The sequence below is a fragment of the Rhincodon typus genome, chromosome 5 (genome assembly GCF_021869965.1).
Source record: "Rhincodon typus isolate 14 chromosome 5, sRhiTyp1.1, whole genome shotgun sequence".
Lineage (NCBI taxonomy): Eukaryota > Metazoa > Chordata > Chondrichthyes > Orectolobiformes > Rhincodontidae > Rhincodon > Rhincodon typus.
In genome coordinates this window covers 56,150,403-56,168,715 of record NC_063336.1, presented here as the reverse complement: position 1 = coordinate 56,168,715, position 18,313 = coordinate 56,150,403, and the positions used below count along the sequence as shown (strand labels likewise).

The 18,313-nt window shown below is 40.4% G+C and overlaps 1 protein-coding gene across 1 annotated transcript in view; it reads left to right on the top strand.

Moving 5' to 3' along the window:
• The window catches only part of man1a1 (mannosidase, alpha, class 1A, member 1), a 417,658-nt gene extending 399,595 nt beyond the window's left edge, over nucleotides 1-18,063 (top strand). Inside the window, exons 11-12 of the mRNA XM_020528590.2 lie at nucleotides 6,145-6,260; nucleotides 16,779-18,063. Coding sequence (XP_020384179.1) covers nucleotides 6,145-6,260; nucleotides 16,779-16,905 — 243 coding nt within the window. The 3' untranslated portion in view covers nucleotides 16,906-18,063. The remainder of the gene's footprint in view (nucleotides 1-6,144; nucleotides 6,261-16,778) is intronic.
• Nucleotides 18,064-18,313: the final 250 nt, after the last annotated feature.

Sequence of the window (18,313 nt, the reverse complement as noted above, 5' to 3'; positions counted from 1 at the left end):
ATGCTGCAGTAAGAGATGAGATGAAACTGTGATCTTTCAAGGTCATTTTCAATCGTACAAATTCAGATTCCTGCAAGGGGCTTCAAGGCTGTCACACCAGTTCAACAATCATTCATCCCCCAACAGATGATTTGATTTATTGATGCATCTACCACTCTGTCCTTGACCGTCAGCACAGAGCTTTTTTCCTTTGCTATGATGGTGCCATGCGCAGCCAGGCCTTCTGGGCAGAGATGCTCAAGATTATTCTCCAGGGCCATCTGCAGTCTCTGCTACGGAAGTCTGTAATTGTCCACCAGCCATGCTCCAGCCGAAGAAATAACAGTGGATAGGAGCAGGAAGATGGGAAAAGGCACAAGGAAGATAGATGCTAGGGGACTTTACAAGTTATTTACTTTTTGAATGCAATGTACACAATTTCATTGCTGAATTTGATTAGAAATGTGCATTTGTTTGTGCCTATTAATTTTGCACTATGGCCAATGTGTAGGTCAGTAATGGAGGGAAGGTGAGATGTTTAGGGAAATATGGTTGTCAAGGTATCACAGTCTGATGAGTTCTTCACTGATAGCTCAGCCAGAAACATGCTACCTGAATTAATCCCATCTCCTCCTGCTCTTCAACAGTTTGTAATGTAACCATGGATAAACGCTGTACTTTCAAAATAGCATGGCTGTACAACATGCAGCAGACTACTACAAATCTCCTGATTTCTACAAGACTCCTCCAGAACCATCCAGGTGGCAGAAATATTGTCACAGTCTGTTTTGGGGCAACATAGCTTTCTAAGTATGCTGCACAAGTCTGGCCATCATAGGGGTTAGCCATTTAACCTATCAAATCTGCTCCACCATTCAATGACATCATCGATGATGTGATAATCCTCAACTCCAATTTCCTGCTTTTTCCCAATAACCCTTGACTCCCTTACTGATTAAAAATCTGTCTGTCTCAGCCTTGAATATACTTAATGACCCAGCTTCTACAGCCCTCTATAATAAACAATTTCACAGATTCACGACCCTCAGAGAAGAAATTACTGCTCTTCTGTATCTTAAATGTGTGATCCCTTACTGTGAGATGATGCCCTCTGGACCACTCTCCCACAAGGGGAAACAACTTTTCCACATCTACCCTGTCAAGTGCCCTAAGAATATAATGTGTTCCAATAGGGTAGCCTCTCATTGAATTTTAGAAGAATGAGTTCAGACTGAACCTACTAAACCTCTCCTCATAAGACCCCGGATCAACCTAGTGAATGCCAGTATATCTTTCCTTTGATAAAGGAACCAAAAGAGTTCACAGTATTCCAGGAGTGATCTGACTAGTGCCTTATATGTTTTTTAGAAAGACCTCCCTATGTTTATGCTCCATTTTCTTTGAAAAAAGGCCAAAATTCCATTTGCTTTCCCTGTTACCTGTTAAATCTATATGCTAGCTTTCTATGATTTATGAATGAGGACTCCCAAATCACTTTACGCTGTAACTTTCTGCAGTCTTTCCCCATTTAAATAATATTCAGCTCCTCTATTCTTCCCACCAAGGTATATGACATCACATTTTCCCCACATTATATTCCATCTGCCAAGCTTTTGCCCCTCCACTGATCTTGCCTATATCCCTCTTTGTGTCAACATCAACACTTGCCTTCCCACCTATTTTTGTGTTATCCACCAATTTGGCATGAGTACATTCAATTTCATTAGTCAAGACACTAATATGTTATAAATAATTGTGGCCACAGCACTCATTTGTGTGGTACCAGTTACAGATTGCCACCCTGAAAATGTCCCCATTGTCCCAACTCACCATCTTCTATTAGTTAGCTAATCCTCTATCCATCCATTACCTCCAACATTATGGGCTCTTATCTTATAAAGTAGCATAACTTGTGGCAGTTTATTGATTGCCTTTTGGAAACCCAAATATATTCACTGATTCCCTTTATCTATTCTGCTTGTTACCGCTGCAAAGAATTCTAACAAATTTGTCAGGTGTGATTTCACTTTCATGAAGCCATGCTGACTCTGCTTGGATGTTTTGTACTAGATTTCATTGACAATGTCCTTTCTAAAGTATTGACATCCTGCACGTTGTTCCTCACTGAGATCCAGGAAGGAGTGTTATTCCCAAGTATATGTAGAGGCTCCAACTGCGAGGCCATTTCTTCCTCCCTCCCTTCGTCAGTCCTATTCTGTGTATTCTCAGTTCTGTATTATTTGGGGAAGGCCTACTCATGCCCACTCATAATTTCTCAGTTCTTTCCACAGATAAGTTTGCACATATTATTAACTCAGTTGTTTGGGGCTTTTTTTTAAAAACAACTTATTCAGGAAAAGGAAAGTGGCACTTTAATTTGTCGATATTTTTGATTTTTGATCCCAGTGCTGATGCTGTCCACTTATAAGTTGGATGATGAGTTAAGCTTTCTGCCCCATTATTGCACATTGAGTCACTAAATACAAAACAGCACCTATTCCACATATTTAATTGTTTTGATTTCCTACAATTGCAGTCATTGTAACACATTTCACTTAGATTGACCTGACATTGAGGGTAAATTTGGGCATTGAATTTTAGTTCTAGGATCAAATTTAAGCTTGTGTCAAGTAGATATGTTAGAGTTGACAGAGATCAATCTTGGTTGTCTTCAATCCCTGGAAAGGATCATATTTTAACACACATTTTTATTCTCTAATATTCAGTTTTACCTTTAAAATTACTTGACTTAAACAAATGAGTCTTATTTTGTGTTCACAAAGTATGAATGTGCTAGATTTTATATCATAAATTTTATAGATTTATATTATATTTATATAATATATATTATAGATTTATATTATATATAGTAGAATTTATACCATATTAATAACAATGAAGTCTTGTATAAATTCTGCCTTAGATGAATTTTATTGTGCATTGCTTCTATTTAAAAGAAGCTTCACAAATTATTTATGGCACAGAAAATGGGCAATATGACTCAAAAGATTTTATGCTTCACACAAGCTCCTTCCACCATCCCCATTCTAATGTCATCAGTGTATATCTTCCTATTCGTTTCTACTGTTACGTTTCACTGGAGTGTGTCATTCACTAGGAATTTAGCCCCACTATTCCTGGAGTAGTCACAAAACTTAAAGATCTTGGAAGTACAGTGAATTCCTCAATTTATCTATCTTTCACACTAAGGTTGACAAAAAGCAGGATGTTTTCTGTACTTAACAAGAAAGACTATTTATTAAAAAGAAATAGGTTCTAATTACATACAGACAATTATGAACCATTAACATATGTCTACTATTTAAAACTCTAACCCCCTTATGACTTCCTTCTATACGCAAATATACAAACAGACAACAAGGAAATAAAATGGGTGTTATGAGTGGAAGAAAAGACTGGGAAGGCGATTCTCTGGTTCCTTTCCATATGGTTTGCTGAGATGATTCTTGTGCTAATCAGAACGCTGCTTTTCAATCTTCCTTCTCATAATACTTTGACCTGTTTGCAGGAGGCATAGGGTGACTGGTTCCCAGTTATAAAAGTGACAGCTTTTAGCAAAAATGGAAAGGGGAAATAAACTGTCTATCTTCAGGCTTGAGACACTTTTCTATTGCAGCCTTTGTAGAATTCCACTTTCTTCTGTGAAATATTCTACCTCCAGGCTGTTCAGCTACCTGGGAGCCAGTCACACAGTTGGCAGGCAGAAAGCCTTTGTTATCAATAATTGGTCACTAATCTACAAACCAATCAGCTACTTGTTGCAAATCAAAACAACATTTGTACACACCACCTGGCTCCCGATAATCTGCAAACCAGGCTTCCACAAGAACAGCATGGTGGCACAGCTGCCTCACAGCACCATGGACTCGGATTCAAATCCAGTCTTGAGTAACTCTGTGTGGAGTTTGCATGTTCTCCCTGTGTCTGTGTGGGTTTCCTCTGGGTGCTCCGGTTTTGTCCCACAGTCCAAAGATGTGCAGGTTAGGTGGATTGCCCGGTAAATGTGGGGGGTCACCGGGATAGAGTGCGACAGCAGGTCTGAGTGGGATGCTTTTCGGAGGGTCAGTGGGCCGAATGGCCTCTTGTGTACTGTAGGGATACTATGACGAGCAGCTCATTAACAGTGCTTAAAATGAGTAACAAAAACAGAAATTGCTGGAAAAACTCCTAGAAAGGGATTACGTGTCCATGGTGAACAGGAGGTGGCTGGAGCCTGTGAACTGGAAGTTCTGAAACTGACATAGTGTCAGCCATGTCCAATCCATCTCCCACACTTCTGCCCTCTCCCTCTCTTTGCTGCCACATCAATGATAGATTCCCATCCCACCAGTATCCAAATCGAAAGGATCATTAGCTGCCATTTTCACCACCTCCGGCAGGATGTCACTACCAAACAAACATGCCCCCCCCACTCTTCCTCTACTCCCAACATCTCCCCACACCCCTACGGCACCTTCCCATGCCATCACAGAAGGTGTAATACCTGCCCATTTACTACCTCCTTGCTAACTTTCCAAGGCCCTAGACACACCTTCCAAGTGAAGTAACAATTTATCTGCACTTTACTCTATGTAGTCTGGGCGAAGCCTTTGCAGAACTACCGACGTTACATCTGCAAAACTGACCCTGAGCTTCCTGCTGTCTGCTACTTCAACACACCACTGTGTTCCATGGCCGGCGTCTCTTCTCAACGTTACTACATTGCTCCAGCGCAAGCTGGAAGAACAGCATCTAATTTTCTGCGTGGAGACCCTGCTGCCTTCAGGATTCAATATCTAATTCAATAATTTTAGAGCCTGAGCACCACCTCCCATGTCCTTACCCCAACTTCCACACACCAGGCCTTTGTAATCACATGGGCTGCTACCACTAACCTACCCATTGTCAGCAATTAATAGTCCCCATTAGCAGCTGTTGATTCTCCCAGGGTAACCTTTACCCATTCCTTTAGCTGCCCAAATGCTATCCTTTTCTCTGGGTTCCATCCCCATCTATCAGTTACTCCCATCCCCTCTCCCCAATCCATCTTCAGCATCTAAAACAACTTTTTCCTAGCCACAGTCTCTTCTGCAAAAGGGTCACTGGACTTGAAGCATTAACTCTGCTTTCTTTCCACAGATGCTGCCAGATGTGAGTTTTTTTTCAGCAATTTCTGTTTTTGATTTCCAGCATCTGCAATCTGTAGAACCCTCTACAATGTGGAAACAGGCCATTCAGCCCCACAAGTCCATACCAACTCTCCAAAGAGCATTCCACCTAGACTCAACCCCCTACCCTATCCCTGTAACTCTGCATTTTCCAAGGCTACTCCACCTATCTTTCACATCCCTGGACACTATGAGCAATTTAGCGTGGCCAATCCACCTAACCTGCATGTTTGGACTGTGGGAGGAAACTGGCGAATGTGCAAACTCCACAAAGTCACTTGAATCTGGAATTGAACCCAGGACCCTGGCACTGAGGTGACAGTGCTAACCACTGTGCCACCCATTCTTTGTTTTTTCTTGTTTAGTACAATGAGTGATAGGTTACTTATTTTTAAACTGTGCAGCTATCCTCCTAAAGTCCAATGTTTTTTAAAGCAGTTCTTTTCTTGTTTCAGTCCATGATCAAAAATGGATAAAAATTGACAGTCTTTACATTTCTTCCTGCCTTAATTTAGTTGTCTTTTAAAAATATTGATGGTATTCTCCTCCAGTTTCCATCAGTTTGATTTCAAACAATAAATAGAAATGGTTTTGCTTCAGGAAATTCTGTATGAAAACAATTGTTAACATGAGAAATGTGGATGTTTGTTGTGAGTTTTCAGAATATTAGAGTCCTGAGACTGGAAACCGTGTTGAATCCAATGTGTTATTATTGTTCAGCAGGTCTGGCAGCATCTGTGAAGGAGAAAACAGAGTTAACGTTTTGGGTCCAGTGACCCTTCCTGAGGAGTCACCAGACCCGAAACATTAATTCTGTTTTGTCCTTCACAGATGCTGCCAGACCTGCTGAGCTTTTCCAGCAACTTTGTTTTTGTTCCTGATTTACAGCATCCGCAGTTCTTTTGGTTTTTATTGGGTGTTATTATTGTTGTTTGATTGTCATAGAAATTTGATTTTGCAAAGAATCTGCAATTAAATAGTATTCTTTGTAAATCAGGCATTGGAGAAGACTTGCAGAGTAGCTTCTGGATATTCTGGGATTCGAGACGTTTATTCTAGCCAACCAGTCCATGATGATGTGCAGCAGAGTTTCTTTCTTGCAGAAACTCTAAAGTAAGTACAAAAGAAGGAGAAAACTGATTAATATAATTATATATGAAGTGCCTGTAAATAACATTTATAATACTAATATATGTGTGTGTTGTTATGATCATATAGATTTGCATGAGTAAGGGGTAAACAATGTTTTAAGAAGAGCAATATGGGGCTGGCAGCACAGTGGCTCAGTGGTTAGCACTGCTGCTTCACACGTCTAGGGACCTGGGTTTGATTCCAGCCTCAAGGAGTGGAGTTCGTATGTTCTCCCCATGTCTGTGTGGGTTCTTCTGGGTGCTCTTGTTTCCTCCCACAGTCCAAAGATGTGCAGGTTAGGTAGATTGGCCATGGGAAATGTAGGATTACAAGGATGGGGAGGGTCTGGGTGAGATGCTTTTCAGAGGGTCAGTGTGGACTCAATGGGCCAAATGGTCTGCTTCCACACTATAAGGATTCTATGAAAAGATGGTCTGCAGTTCTGAATCACAAGTTAAATACATGTTAATTGCATTTCGGTGTCAAGAATATTTGGGCAAAAGTTATGCAAGTTATTAATAGCTAAAATGAAAGGTAATTACTTCAGGAATTAAGGTAATAGCTTCAGCCTAATTATGCAAATGTAAAAGCCGGAAGCACCTTTCTGTATGCTAAGTAATCTAATTACAATTAAACTCAAAAGTGCATTTGTATGCAACATAGAATTTTTTTGCATTTATGTATCTGGTTAAATTCTCAGATGGCCACTCACATTTGTAGTACCTTCTTGAACATAATGATAGATTCAATTATTAGAGATTACATTGTTAATTTTCTAGAGAATTTTGTTATCCACAGATTATTCACCCTCCTCAACCTGATTATAGCTTGCTGTTTCCCTGTTATTTATTCATTACCAAGAGGGCCAAATATGGTCATAGTCTATTCTATCAATTCTTGAGAGACTTTTACTGGCTGGGCAGCATTTCTTGCCCGTCGCTAATTTCCGAGAAGGGGATAGTGAGCTGGCACCTTGAACTGCTGCAGACTATTTGGTGCAGGTAGACCCACAATGCTGTTATGCAGAGAGTTTCAGGATTTTGATCCAACGACACTGAAGGAACAGCAATATATGTCCAGATTAGGATCGTGAGTGGCTTGGAAGGAATCTCGCAGTTGCTCCTGTTCCCCATGTGTCTGCTGCAGTTTTCTTCCGATAGTAATTGACATGGGCTTGCAAGATTCTGGGAGTGGGGAACCGGATTTATAATTCAGAGGATGAGGTATTCGGCCTTCCAACAGACACAACAGGGAGTGAGGTGGTTTATAAAGAAATGCGGTTGATGGCACGTAATTGCCGACACCGAAATGGTTTGAGGTGTGTATACTTCAATGCTAGAAGTATCAGAAATAAAGCGGATGAACTTAGAGCATGGGTCGGCACTTGGAACTACGATGTTGTGGCCATTACAGAAACTTGGGTAACTCAGGGAGAGGAATGGATGTTGGAAGTTCTGGGATTTAGATGCTTTAAAAGAAATAGGGAGGGTGGAAAAAGAGGTGGGAGAGTGGCATTGCTAGTCAGGGTGAGTATAGCAGCTACTGAAAGGCAGTTCGAGAATGATATGTCTACAGAGTCAGTTTGGGTTGAGGTCAGGAACAAGAAAGGAGCAGTCACTTTGTTGGGGGTTTTTTACAGACCCCATAATAGTTGCAGAGAAGTAGAGGAGCGGATTGGGAGGCAGATACCGGAAAGGTGCAGAAGTCACAGGGTTGTAGTCATGGGTGACTTCAACTTTCCAAATATTGATTGGAAACATTTTAGTTGTAATAGTTTAGATGGAGCAGATTTTGTCCAGTGCGTTCAGGAAGGATTCCTGACACGGTATGTAGATAGACCAACACGAGGAGAGGCCACTTTGGATTTGGTGCTTGGCAACGAATCCGGCTAAGTGTTAGACCTGTTGGTAGAAGAGCATTTTGGCGGTAGCGATCATAACTCTGTTTCTTTCACGATAGTCATGGATAAGGATAGGTACATACAGCAAGGTAAAGTTTATAATTGGGGGAAGGGTAATTACAATTCAGTTAGGCAAGAACTGGGAACAGATGCTGTCAGAGAAGAGCACCACAGAAATGTGGAGACTGTTTAAGGAATGCATACTGCATGTGCTCGATACGTTTGACCCTAGCAGGCAGAGAAGATGCGGTCGAGTGAGGGAGCCACGGTTCTCAAGAGAGGTCGAATGACTGGTTAAGAGGAAGAAGGAGGCTTCTGTAACGTTTAGGAAAAGAGGACAGGAAAAGGCTCTAGAAGGATACAAGTTAGCCGGGAAGGAGCTGAAGAAAGGGCTTAGGAGAGCTATAAGGGGGCATGAGAAAACCTTGGCGGATAGGATCAAGGAAAACTCCAAGGCTTTTTACACGTACGTGCAGAACAAGAGAATGACCACAGAAAGGGTAGGGCCGATCAAGGATTGTAAAGGGAATTTGTGCACAGAGCCTAAAGAGATAGGAGAGGTCCTTAATGAATACTTTTTTTCAGTATTCACAACTGAGAGGAACCTAGTTGTAGAGGAGGATGTGTGAAACAGGCAGGTAGGCTAGAGGAGGTTGATGTTAGTAAAGAAGATGTGCTAGGAATTCTGAGGAAGTTGAAGATAGATAAGTCCCCCAGGCCTGATGGGATTTATCCAAGGATTCTATGGGAAGCGAGGGACGAGATCGCAGGGCCTTTGGCGATGATCTTTTCGTCCTCACTGTCCACGGGTATAGTGCCGGAAGATTGGAAAGAGGCAAACGTCATTCCCTTGTTCAAAAAAGGGAACAGGGATAACCCCGGAAATTACAGGCCAGTTAGTCTTACGTCAGTGGTGGACAAATTATTGGAAAGGGCTCTGAGAGACAGGATTTATGATCACTTGGAAAGACACAGTTTGATTCGTGATAGTCAGCATGGTTGTGAGGAGTAGATCCTGCCTCACAAACCTTATTGAATTCTTTGAAGAGGTGACCAAACACGTGGATGAAGGTGGAGCAGTGGATGTGGTATACATGGATTTAAGTAAGGCATTTGATAAGGTTCCCCATGGTAGGCTCATGCAGAAGGTAAGGAGGCATGGATTGGGGGAAGTGTGGCAGATTGGATTCAGAATTGGCTGACCCTTAGCAGACAAAGGGTGGTAGTGCACGGAAAATATTCAACATGGTACTCAGTTACGAGTGGTGTACCACAAGGATCTGTTCTGGGTCCTCTTCTATTTGTGATTTTTGTAAATGATTTGGATGAAGGAGTGGAAGGGTGGATTAGCAAGTTCGCGGACGATACGAAGGTGGATCACGTTGTGGACAGGGCGGAGGGCTGTTCTAGGTTACAAAGGGACATTGATAGGATGCAGAGCTGGGCTGAGAAGTGGCAGATGGAGTTTAACCCTGAAAAGTGTGAGGTGATTCATTTTGGAAGGACAAACTTGAAAGCAGAATACAGGGTTAACGGAAAGATTCTTGGCAGTGTGGAGGAGCAGAGGGATCTTGGGGTTCATGTTCACAGCTCCCTGCGAGCTGCCACCCAGGTGGATAGAGTTGTTAAGAAGGCGTATGGTGTGTTAGCTTTCATTAATAGAGGGATTGAGTTCAAGAGCCATGAAGTTATGCTCCAGCTATACAAAAGCCTGGTTCGGCCACATCTGGAGTATTGTGTCCAGTTCTGGTCACCTCATTACAGGAAAGATGTGGAAGCATTAGAAAAGGTGCAGAGGAGATTTACCAGGATGTTGCCTGGAATGGTGGGAAGGTCTTACGAGGAAAGCTTGAGAGAGCTCGGGCTTTTCTCTTTAGAACGACAAAGGATGAGAGGTGACTTGATAGAGGTGTGCAAAATGATCAGAGGTATAGATAGACAGCCAGAGACTTTTTCCTAGGGTGGAGGTAGCTTTTACGAGGGGACATAGTTTTAAAGTGAAAGGAGGTAGATATCGGGGAGACGTCAGAGGTAGGTTCTTTGATCAGAGAATGGTCGGGCCGTGGAATGCATTGCCAGAGAGGGTAGTGGAGTCGGCCTCATTAGGGGCATTTAAGCGGCTATTAGGTAGGCATATGCATGATAGTATAAGGTAGCGGTGGAGGTTAGATAGACCTTAGGTTTAGGGTAAAAGTTCAGCACAACATCGTGGGCCGAAAGGCCTGTACTGTGCTGTACCGTTTGAGAATGAGGAAGTGAATGTTTGTGAATTCAGTGCTAATCAAGCAGGCTCATTGATCTGGATGGTGTCAAGCTTCTTGAGTGTTGTTGGAGCTGCATCCATCCACGCAAGGCAGTAGTATTCTGTCACATTCCTGACTTGTGCCTTGTCGTTGGTGGAGACACTTTTTCAGGAGTTAGGAGGTGAGTTGCGCACTGCAGGATTCCTAACTTCTAACTTGTTCTTACAGCCACTGTATTTATATGGCGAGTCCAGTTACAGCTGTGTTCAATGGTAAGCCCCCAGATGTTGACTGTGGAGGATTCAGCAATGGTAAAGCCATTTAATATCAAGAGGTGGTGGTTATCTCTTGTTGGAGATAATCATTGCCTGGCACTTGTGAATGTTATATGATATATATCTGTGTATAAATAGAATACATAATATGTTATGCATAATAATACAAATGTTACTTGCCACTTGTCAGTATTAGCCTGGATATTGTCCAGGTCTTGTTGCGTTTGAACATGGACTGCTTCAGTATCAGGAGTCGTGAATAATGCTGAACATTGAAAACCTTCAGCGAACATCCCCAGTTCTAATCGTATGAGGGAAGGGAGGTCATTGAGGAAGCAATTAAGGTGATGAGACAGAGGACAGTACTCTGAGGGAGACTTGAGAGATGCCTCGGAACTTAGATGACTAACTTGCAACAGCAACAGTCAGGGTACTGTTCAGTACATTTCCATGAGTATGAGTATGACTATGGCTATGTCAGGCTGTCGCTTCACCACTCTGTGATAAAACAAGGACTTTGCCGGATCAGCAGGGCTGTGTTTTCCATCATTCGTTTAATTCCTGTTTTGAGGCTTTTTAGCAGTTTGACATAATTAAGAAGTTTGCTCCGCCAGTTTAGAGGGCAGTTAAGAGTCAACTGTACTGCTGTGGGTCTGAAGTGGCACACAAAGGACATTCATGAATCAGATGAGTTTTTATGACAATTGGCAACAGTTGTTATTATTAGACTTTTAATTCCAGGGCGCTACCTGGGTCTCTGAATCGCTAGTCTAGTGCAGATAGACATGCTCTCCAAGTCTCTCCACTTGCCCCTATAAATACAGAAAATGAAGAAAAGTTAAATATGGCATGCAAATTTTTAATGGATCTTTGAACAGGTATTATATGAAGTAAACATGTTTTTTAAACTGCATGTAAAACCAATGTGAATTCTTTGAAGATAATGGAATATTTCATCAATACAAAATTTGCCACATGATTACAGAATTGCAGTTTCAGTTTCCATGGTGTCCTGAATTGAATTTTTTTTTTTGACTGCAGCTCCAAACGGGACGTTAAGGTCACTTTTAGACTTTGGCAAAACTAGATGATGGGTCAAATTTTGCAACGACTGGCAAATACTATTCATAAAGTATTCCCTTGCCCGCAGTCTTGATGGATATTTACACTGGAACCTGCTGTGAATAGTGAGCCATTTCGTTGTAGTTCTCTCTGTAGTATACAGGATGATGTGTGAACAGTGTCAGCACTCTCTGTTACCCTAACTAATCAAATTAAAGAATTGTTACTGGTTCTGAACCAGGAAGTATCGGTTGTAAATAGTAAATGCTAAGTTATTTACATGTGTGGGCAGAGAGGGTGGAGTCAGATTTGAGAAAGAGATAAAATACGAAGAATTTTTGAAAAATATTCCTTTATAGCTTTTAAAACCTATCACAATAATTAAAAATCTAAGGCATGTGACTTCATTTTTCAGTGTCAGAGTAACTTTGATTTAGCATGCTATTAAAAAGTAATAATAAATACTGATGGTCCATCAGTAACTTCTCTGTCATGTTTTGTGGGTTTCTAGCGCCCAATTACAGCATTTTTTCACTTTAGTGCTGAGTATCTCAGCAAGGTACTTAACGTTTGGATCCAGGAAGTGTATCCAGCTGCAGTTACTGGAAATCCACATTTCTGATCTGGAGCAGCCACTTGAAGTCGCTGTGGAATATGCGCAGTGCTGAGTTCTTCATGGATAGTGAGATGGTCACACCCTGTGCACAGGCAGAAAATGAGGGGGTAATCACCAGACAGAGGAAAAGCACCAGGCAGGTAGCGCAACAGCCCTCTGGAGCCATTTCTCTCTTTAACAGATACAACTGGGGGAGGTGGTTTCTCAGGGGAATGTGGCAGCAGGTATGGCTGAGCTGCACAGTGGGGGAGAAAAAAGGTGAGGGCAATCGCAATAGTGTTGGGGACCTAACGCGCAGTTCTGCATCTACAGACATGACACCAGGATAGCATGTTGTCTCCCAGGTGCCCAGGATATCACTGAGCAGTGACAGGACTTTATGAAGGGAGAGGGAGAACAACCACATGTTGTGATCAATGTCAGTGCCAATAACAAGTTAAAAGAGAGATGAGATCCTGCAAGCAGAACAGAGGGAGCTAGAAAATACAGCAAACTTTGTTTTAACTGACGCCTTATCAACTGGCACTTTTAGTAAACCAGTAAAAATTATTGATCACAAATACCGCAGTCTACAGCAATATCCAAGTATTTATGCTGTAAATAAACAATGATGTGTATACCCCCTGCATTGTGTTTCTGTTTCTCAGTGTGTGTTTTACATTGATTTTAGGTGATGCATTGATGTTTAGATTTTTTGAGGGAGGTTAACATCTTGAAGCTTTGCTTGGTCAGGGTTTACTGCAGTTATGGGGACCTCTTGATTATGCAGAATATTTGATCAACTGGCACCCTCCTGGTCCCATAGATATCGGTTAATAAAAAATTTGTGGTAAATTACAAAGCAAGACCTCAAAAGTGGGGTAATTTCAGGATTACTACCATACCCTAAGTGCTAGTGAAATCAGGAATAGTATCGGTTGAATGAATGTGTGGCAGAAGGAATCGGGTAGGAGGGAGGGATTTAGATTCTTGAGGTATTGGGACCAATTCTAGGGAAGACAGGATTTTTATAAACTGGACAGGTTGCACCCCAGCAGGACTGGACCAATGTCCTCACAGGAATGTTCAAGTGCAATGGAAGAAGGTTTAAACTAAAGTGGTAGAGGGACTGTAACCTTAGCAGGGAGATGACAGTCAGGGAAGCAAAGATGAAAATGAAAGATAGAAAAGTAGAAAGTACAAATGGAAAGCTGAGGAAGTGAGGCCTAGTAGCAAATAGGGATGGATTACGAAACAAAACGTGAGGGGAAAAAATTGTCAAAAAGACAAGTCTAAAAGTACTATATCTCAATGTATGGAGCATTTACAATAAGGTAGACAAATTCACAGCACAAATTGTTGTCATTCGTGTTATATGTTTGTGATTATGGAAAAATGGCTATAGTGTGGCTAAGGCTGAAAACTGAACATCCACAGATTTTCATTTGTTAGGAAGGACAGCCAAAATGAAAAAGGAGATGGGGTAGTGTTGTTACTGAAAGATGAAATCGGTGAAATAGTAAAAGAATATTGGCACAGAAAAACTAGATGTGCAATCAAGTTTGCACAGAGGTAAGGAGCAACAGAGGCAGAAAATATTTGTGGGAGTTGCCAACAGGTTTCCAAACTGTAATGGTGAAGTAGGGGATGGCATTAAACTGGAAACTGCAGGTGCATACAAGGGTGCTACAGTAATTATGGGTGATTTTAATCTATACAGGCTGGACAAACCACATTAGCCAATGACGCTGTGAGCTAGGTGAATTTTCCAGTCTAGTCATGAATTTTGGCCTTTCTAGTCTGAGTGCAAACTCTCCCCTGTATTTCTGCATGGTGAACCACAACTTCTTTAAAGCCTATCTTCATTGCAACATAAATCGCATGAGCCTTTTATCCAGGCAGAGAAATGCTGAGAAGGGGTTCTTCAGACCTCAGCTCACTCTCTCGTCTTGGAAGGAAATGGGCAGTTTAAAGCACAACTGTTTACAAACTGACATTTTCAATGTTCATGTGGGCCTATAAGACTTGCAGGTTTAGATTTTCATTCTTGGGTCAAGAGCATATTGCCAGAATGTTTCCCAGCTCCACAAACCAAGAAAAAGTTGTGATTTTAATCCCAAGTTGACAGGGTTCCCTGGGGATAAGGATGAACCCCGATCAAATGGAGAGGATGTAAAGCAAAGGCTCTGTCTCCATGCACTAGTGCTGTATTTAGTTGTGAAAAGAAGAATAAAATATTAAAGAACCAAATCCCTCATGCCTCCAGAATGTCCCCACAGTCCATCCATGCTAACTTATATCACCCCATGCTTTGAACCCAACCCCATGGCTCATCATACCATTCATGTCAACTATGGCCCTTTATAGCCCCTGTTCCAACTTACTGCCAACTCATACCAACCCATATACTGTAGCCATATATCTTTGTCCTTAGATCTAACTTGCCAACTCACCCAATATCCACTACAGATTGACCAAAGAACCCATGCACAGATGAAATATCAGTGCCTATTTCAGACGCCACTGTATTAAAAGATACTTATAAAAACTTATTTCCTGTATTTATATCCCTTCAATGTCATAATACCTTGTAATAACAAACATTTCATTCACGTGCATTATCCTTTGTAACAAAAATATTGAAATTCATAGTCTTGCTTCACAGAGTCTTTTACCACTTAGAGCTGTCAGTCAAACCATTCAGTGGCAAGTACCTCCCCAGGATAATGACTGAAACCAGTTATGTATTTCTAATCTTGCAATGGAAACCAGCAAAGTAAAAGGGCTAGCAATTTTTTTTTTTTACAATTCTCAAATATTTTCAAGATTTAAAGAGCACTACTTTAAATGCCTTGACAGCTTCCTTTGGCAGTTCTTCTTGACCATTCCAATAAGCTTCGCAATTCTGAGAGTTTGGGCAATTTTTATGTACGTACATGCAAATCCTTGGCAATCTCAGAGAGTACCAAAGGATACATGATCTTCCCCAAAAGTGTCCCAGGATGACTTCGCAAGGAGTACAGTCCTATTTAACATTGTCATTTCATCAGTGGCAGATTTTTTTTTTTAATTTTGCATCACCATTTTCATTTTAGTATCATTTGCATGCTTTGTCAGCATACATCACCATTGCAAATCAGAGTTCATATACTCCATGCTGTTCTGGGTTAAATGGTTTTGCCTCCCCCTTGGATTTGGTTCCCAGTTGCTCCACCCAATTTTATCTCCTGCATGCCCCAGCCTCATCTCACTTTTGAGGCCTGTCCTGTCTGCTGTACACTCACGCGCACACACACACTCACACACACGCACAATTGAGCCGTATTCTTATCTTTACACTCCAGGTCTGGTCTTCCCATTGCTGCTGACTATGCTCCAAAGTCCTTGCTTCCCTCCTGAGTTTGATTTCAAACTGAGGTTCTAGACTCCATCCAGTGGCAAATGTTAGTCACTGCAGGTAGTCTTTGGCTTCCAACAGCCTCTCCCACTAAATGGTCTGGTTAATCTAACAGTACTGTAGAATATTAAATCTTTTCTTGATATTCTTGCATTTGTTTTAGTTTAGCAGCTATTTCATTTATCAATATAGCAATTTAGCAATGTAAAATGCAGGAACCATTGTATTTTAATTTAGAGAGTACAGATTTAATGTTTTTTTTTTGTCCTGTCTGCTAAGGAAGGCCTGATAGTACTTAACTCCAGTTAACATTGATTCCTATGGGAATTAAAGCTTCACTTAACATCTTTTCACTTTGTCATGATTTTTACAAATGCAACCCAACTTTAAGTGAAGGCACCTTACCACTTCAAAAGGGTACTCTAACTATTCAGTTGAATCTACAAAGTTCAGACCTGCCACTACCAGGTCAAATCTGTACACTTCATATTTAAGACGCCCACTATAAGAAGCCACTATAATGGAGAAGTTCCTGATTCTTTATGGGCAGCTACCTCCATGAAAAGCACATGCAGGAACGTAGGCCATCCCCATTCACACGCCCGCAAAAATGGTAGGTGCCATATTGAGGGGTGAGACTTTTGAAAATCTATGCAATAGTCTATCTGCTGTCACCACCCAGGCTGCTGCCACTATCTCCAAGTGTAAACAAACAACTTGTACTTTCTTCCCAGTAAAGCAATCTGAGTCCCCTATAATCTCCAACAAATCAAACGACTCAGATTTGCTGTAAGCACACTTCAAAACAGATCACATCACCCCTCTCATTTCATTTTAAATTAAAGATACAACCCCAAAATTTAACAATATTACTTAATAATTGTAACAACATTGAACATGTGTGTAGCTGCTACAAATCAATTCTTATCTGTATTCACATGCTAAGAGTTGTATACATTCAGTAAAATAATTTTCTTGTATTAACTTTCTTGTCTGTTTGAGTATTTTTTTTTGCTGTTTGCCTTCAGGTATCTTTATTTGATGTTCTCTGATGATGACCTCCTTCCACTGGAACACTGGATCTTCAATAGTGAAGCTCATCCATTGCCAATTATTCGCAAAGATAGCCAAGCTATCGAGAATAAAACAGACTAGCGCAAATGTTTTGGACCATGGAATAGTATCAATTTAATTATTCATTATTTTAATCCAAATGTGCGTACTATAGAAGAAAGCAAAATAAATTGTAATATGCAACATGCATGCTGCCATAAAATTAATATGAGGCTGCAGGAAATGGACTGCAACAATCTTAACCACCTCTGTGAGGAGATGTTTGCTTTGAGCTGCGATTTTTGCCATGTTGCAAAAAAGCCATAATTGAATATCCAGAGATTTATTTACAAGAATTTTCTTTTCCTTTTGTTTGTTGTTAAGCCACACTATATATAATATATATGTATAAAGAGACTTTCTATGTGAGGTCACTTCTGTTTCTTTTCTATTGAATGCTATGATTTGAGAACTTAGCATTACTGCTATAGTACTTTTTTTTTATATAGCGCTGATGAATATCAATGCGCTAGATAGATAGAACATTATCTTTTTTATTTGTAATAATTTCTTTGAGATCTGGAGATAAGGAAATCAAATATGCTGTAAGAAGTTATAGTAATGTATTATTGAAGTTCCAAATTGAAGGCGTGGAATAGACCCAAAAGACAAATATTGCACTTGACATAGATCTTCTAAAATGAGTCAGGTATTCAATATGTGAATCAATTTCAACTCTTCTGTATTTTGTGATTTATTTTCTACACTTGATATTTTTGTGTATTTCTCCTGCAAATTAAAACATTCCCTTTATACATAGGTCTCTAATGTTGTAAATTGTTTGTGTCTACTTCAACAAAAATAAAACAATATTTTTATGTACGTTTTCTAAAATGACGAATATAAAATGTGTGTGGATAGATGCATTATCTAAAGAATTGGTATTTTAATTATTGTACAATTTTCAGCCATTGTGGGCAGAATGTTTAAAATGTTTACTTTTTTTTCTTCTGACATTTGCTGTGCAGATAAAATCCCACCAATGAAAATATGGCTGGTTGACAGGGATTCAGGATCATTAATCATCTTGAGTCTGACGCAAAACACAGTTGAAATTCTTTGGCACTTGCTGTTGGCATTCTGTGTGTGATTTGGGAATGTCTGATATCAGTTTATACATAATCTGTGATCACAATTCTCAAAGATGGTTTGTACATTCCTTACTGGACACATTCTATAAAAAATAAAATTGAAAAACCATTTTTATTGTGGTTGTATATTGTTACAAGATAAACTTGTAAGCAAATGCAGTTAAAACTTTGAAGAGAGAAATATTAAGGGAGTTCGGTGTTGCTCTATATATAATTAAAAATATGGTACATACATAACCGTAAGTAACAACTGGGTTTATACAAAGCTTTTAACATAGAAAAGCATTCCTGGGTGTTGCATAGTGGTTTATGATAGGAAAAATGGATTCCAGGTCAAAGGAAATATTAGAGAGAGAGAG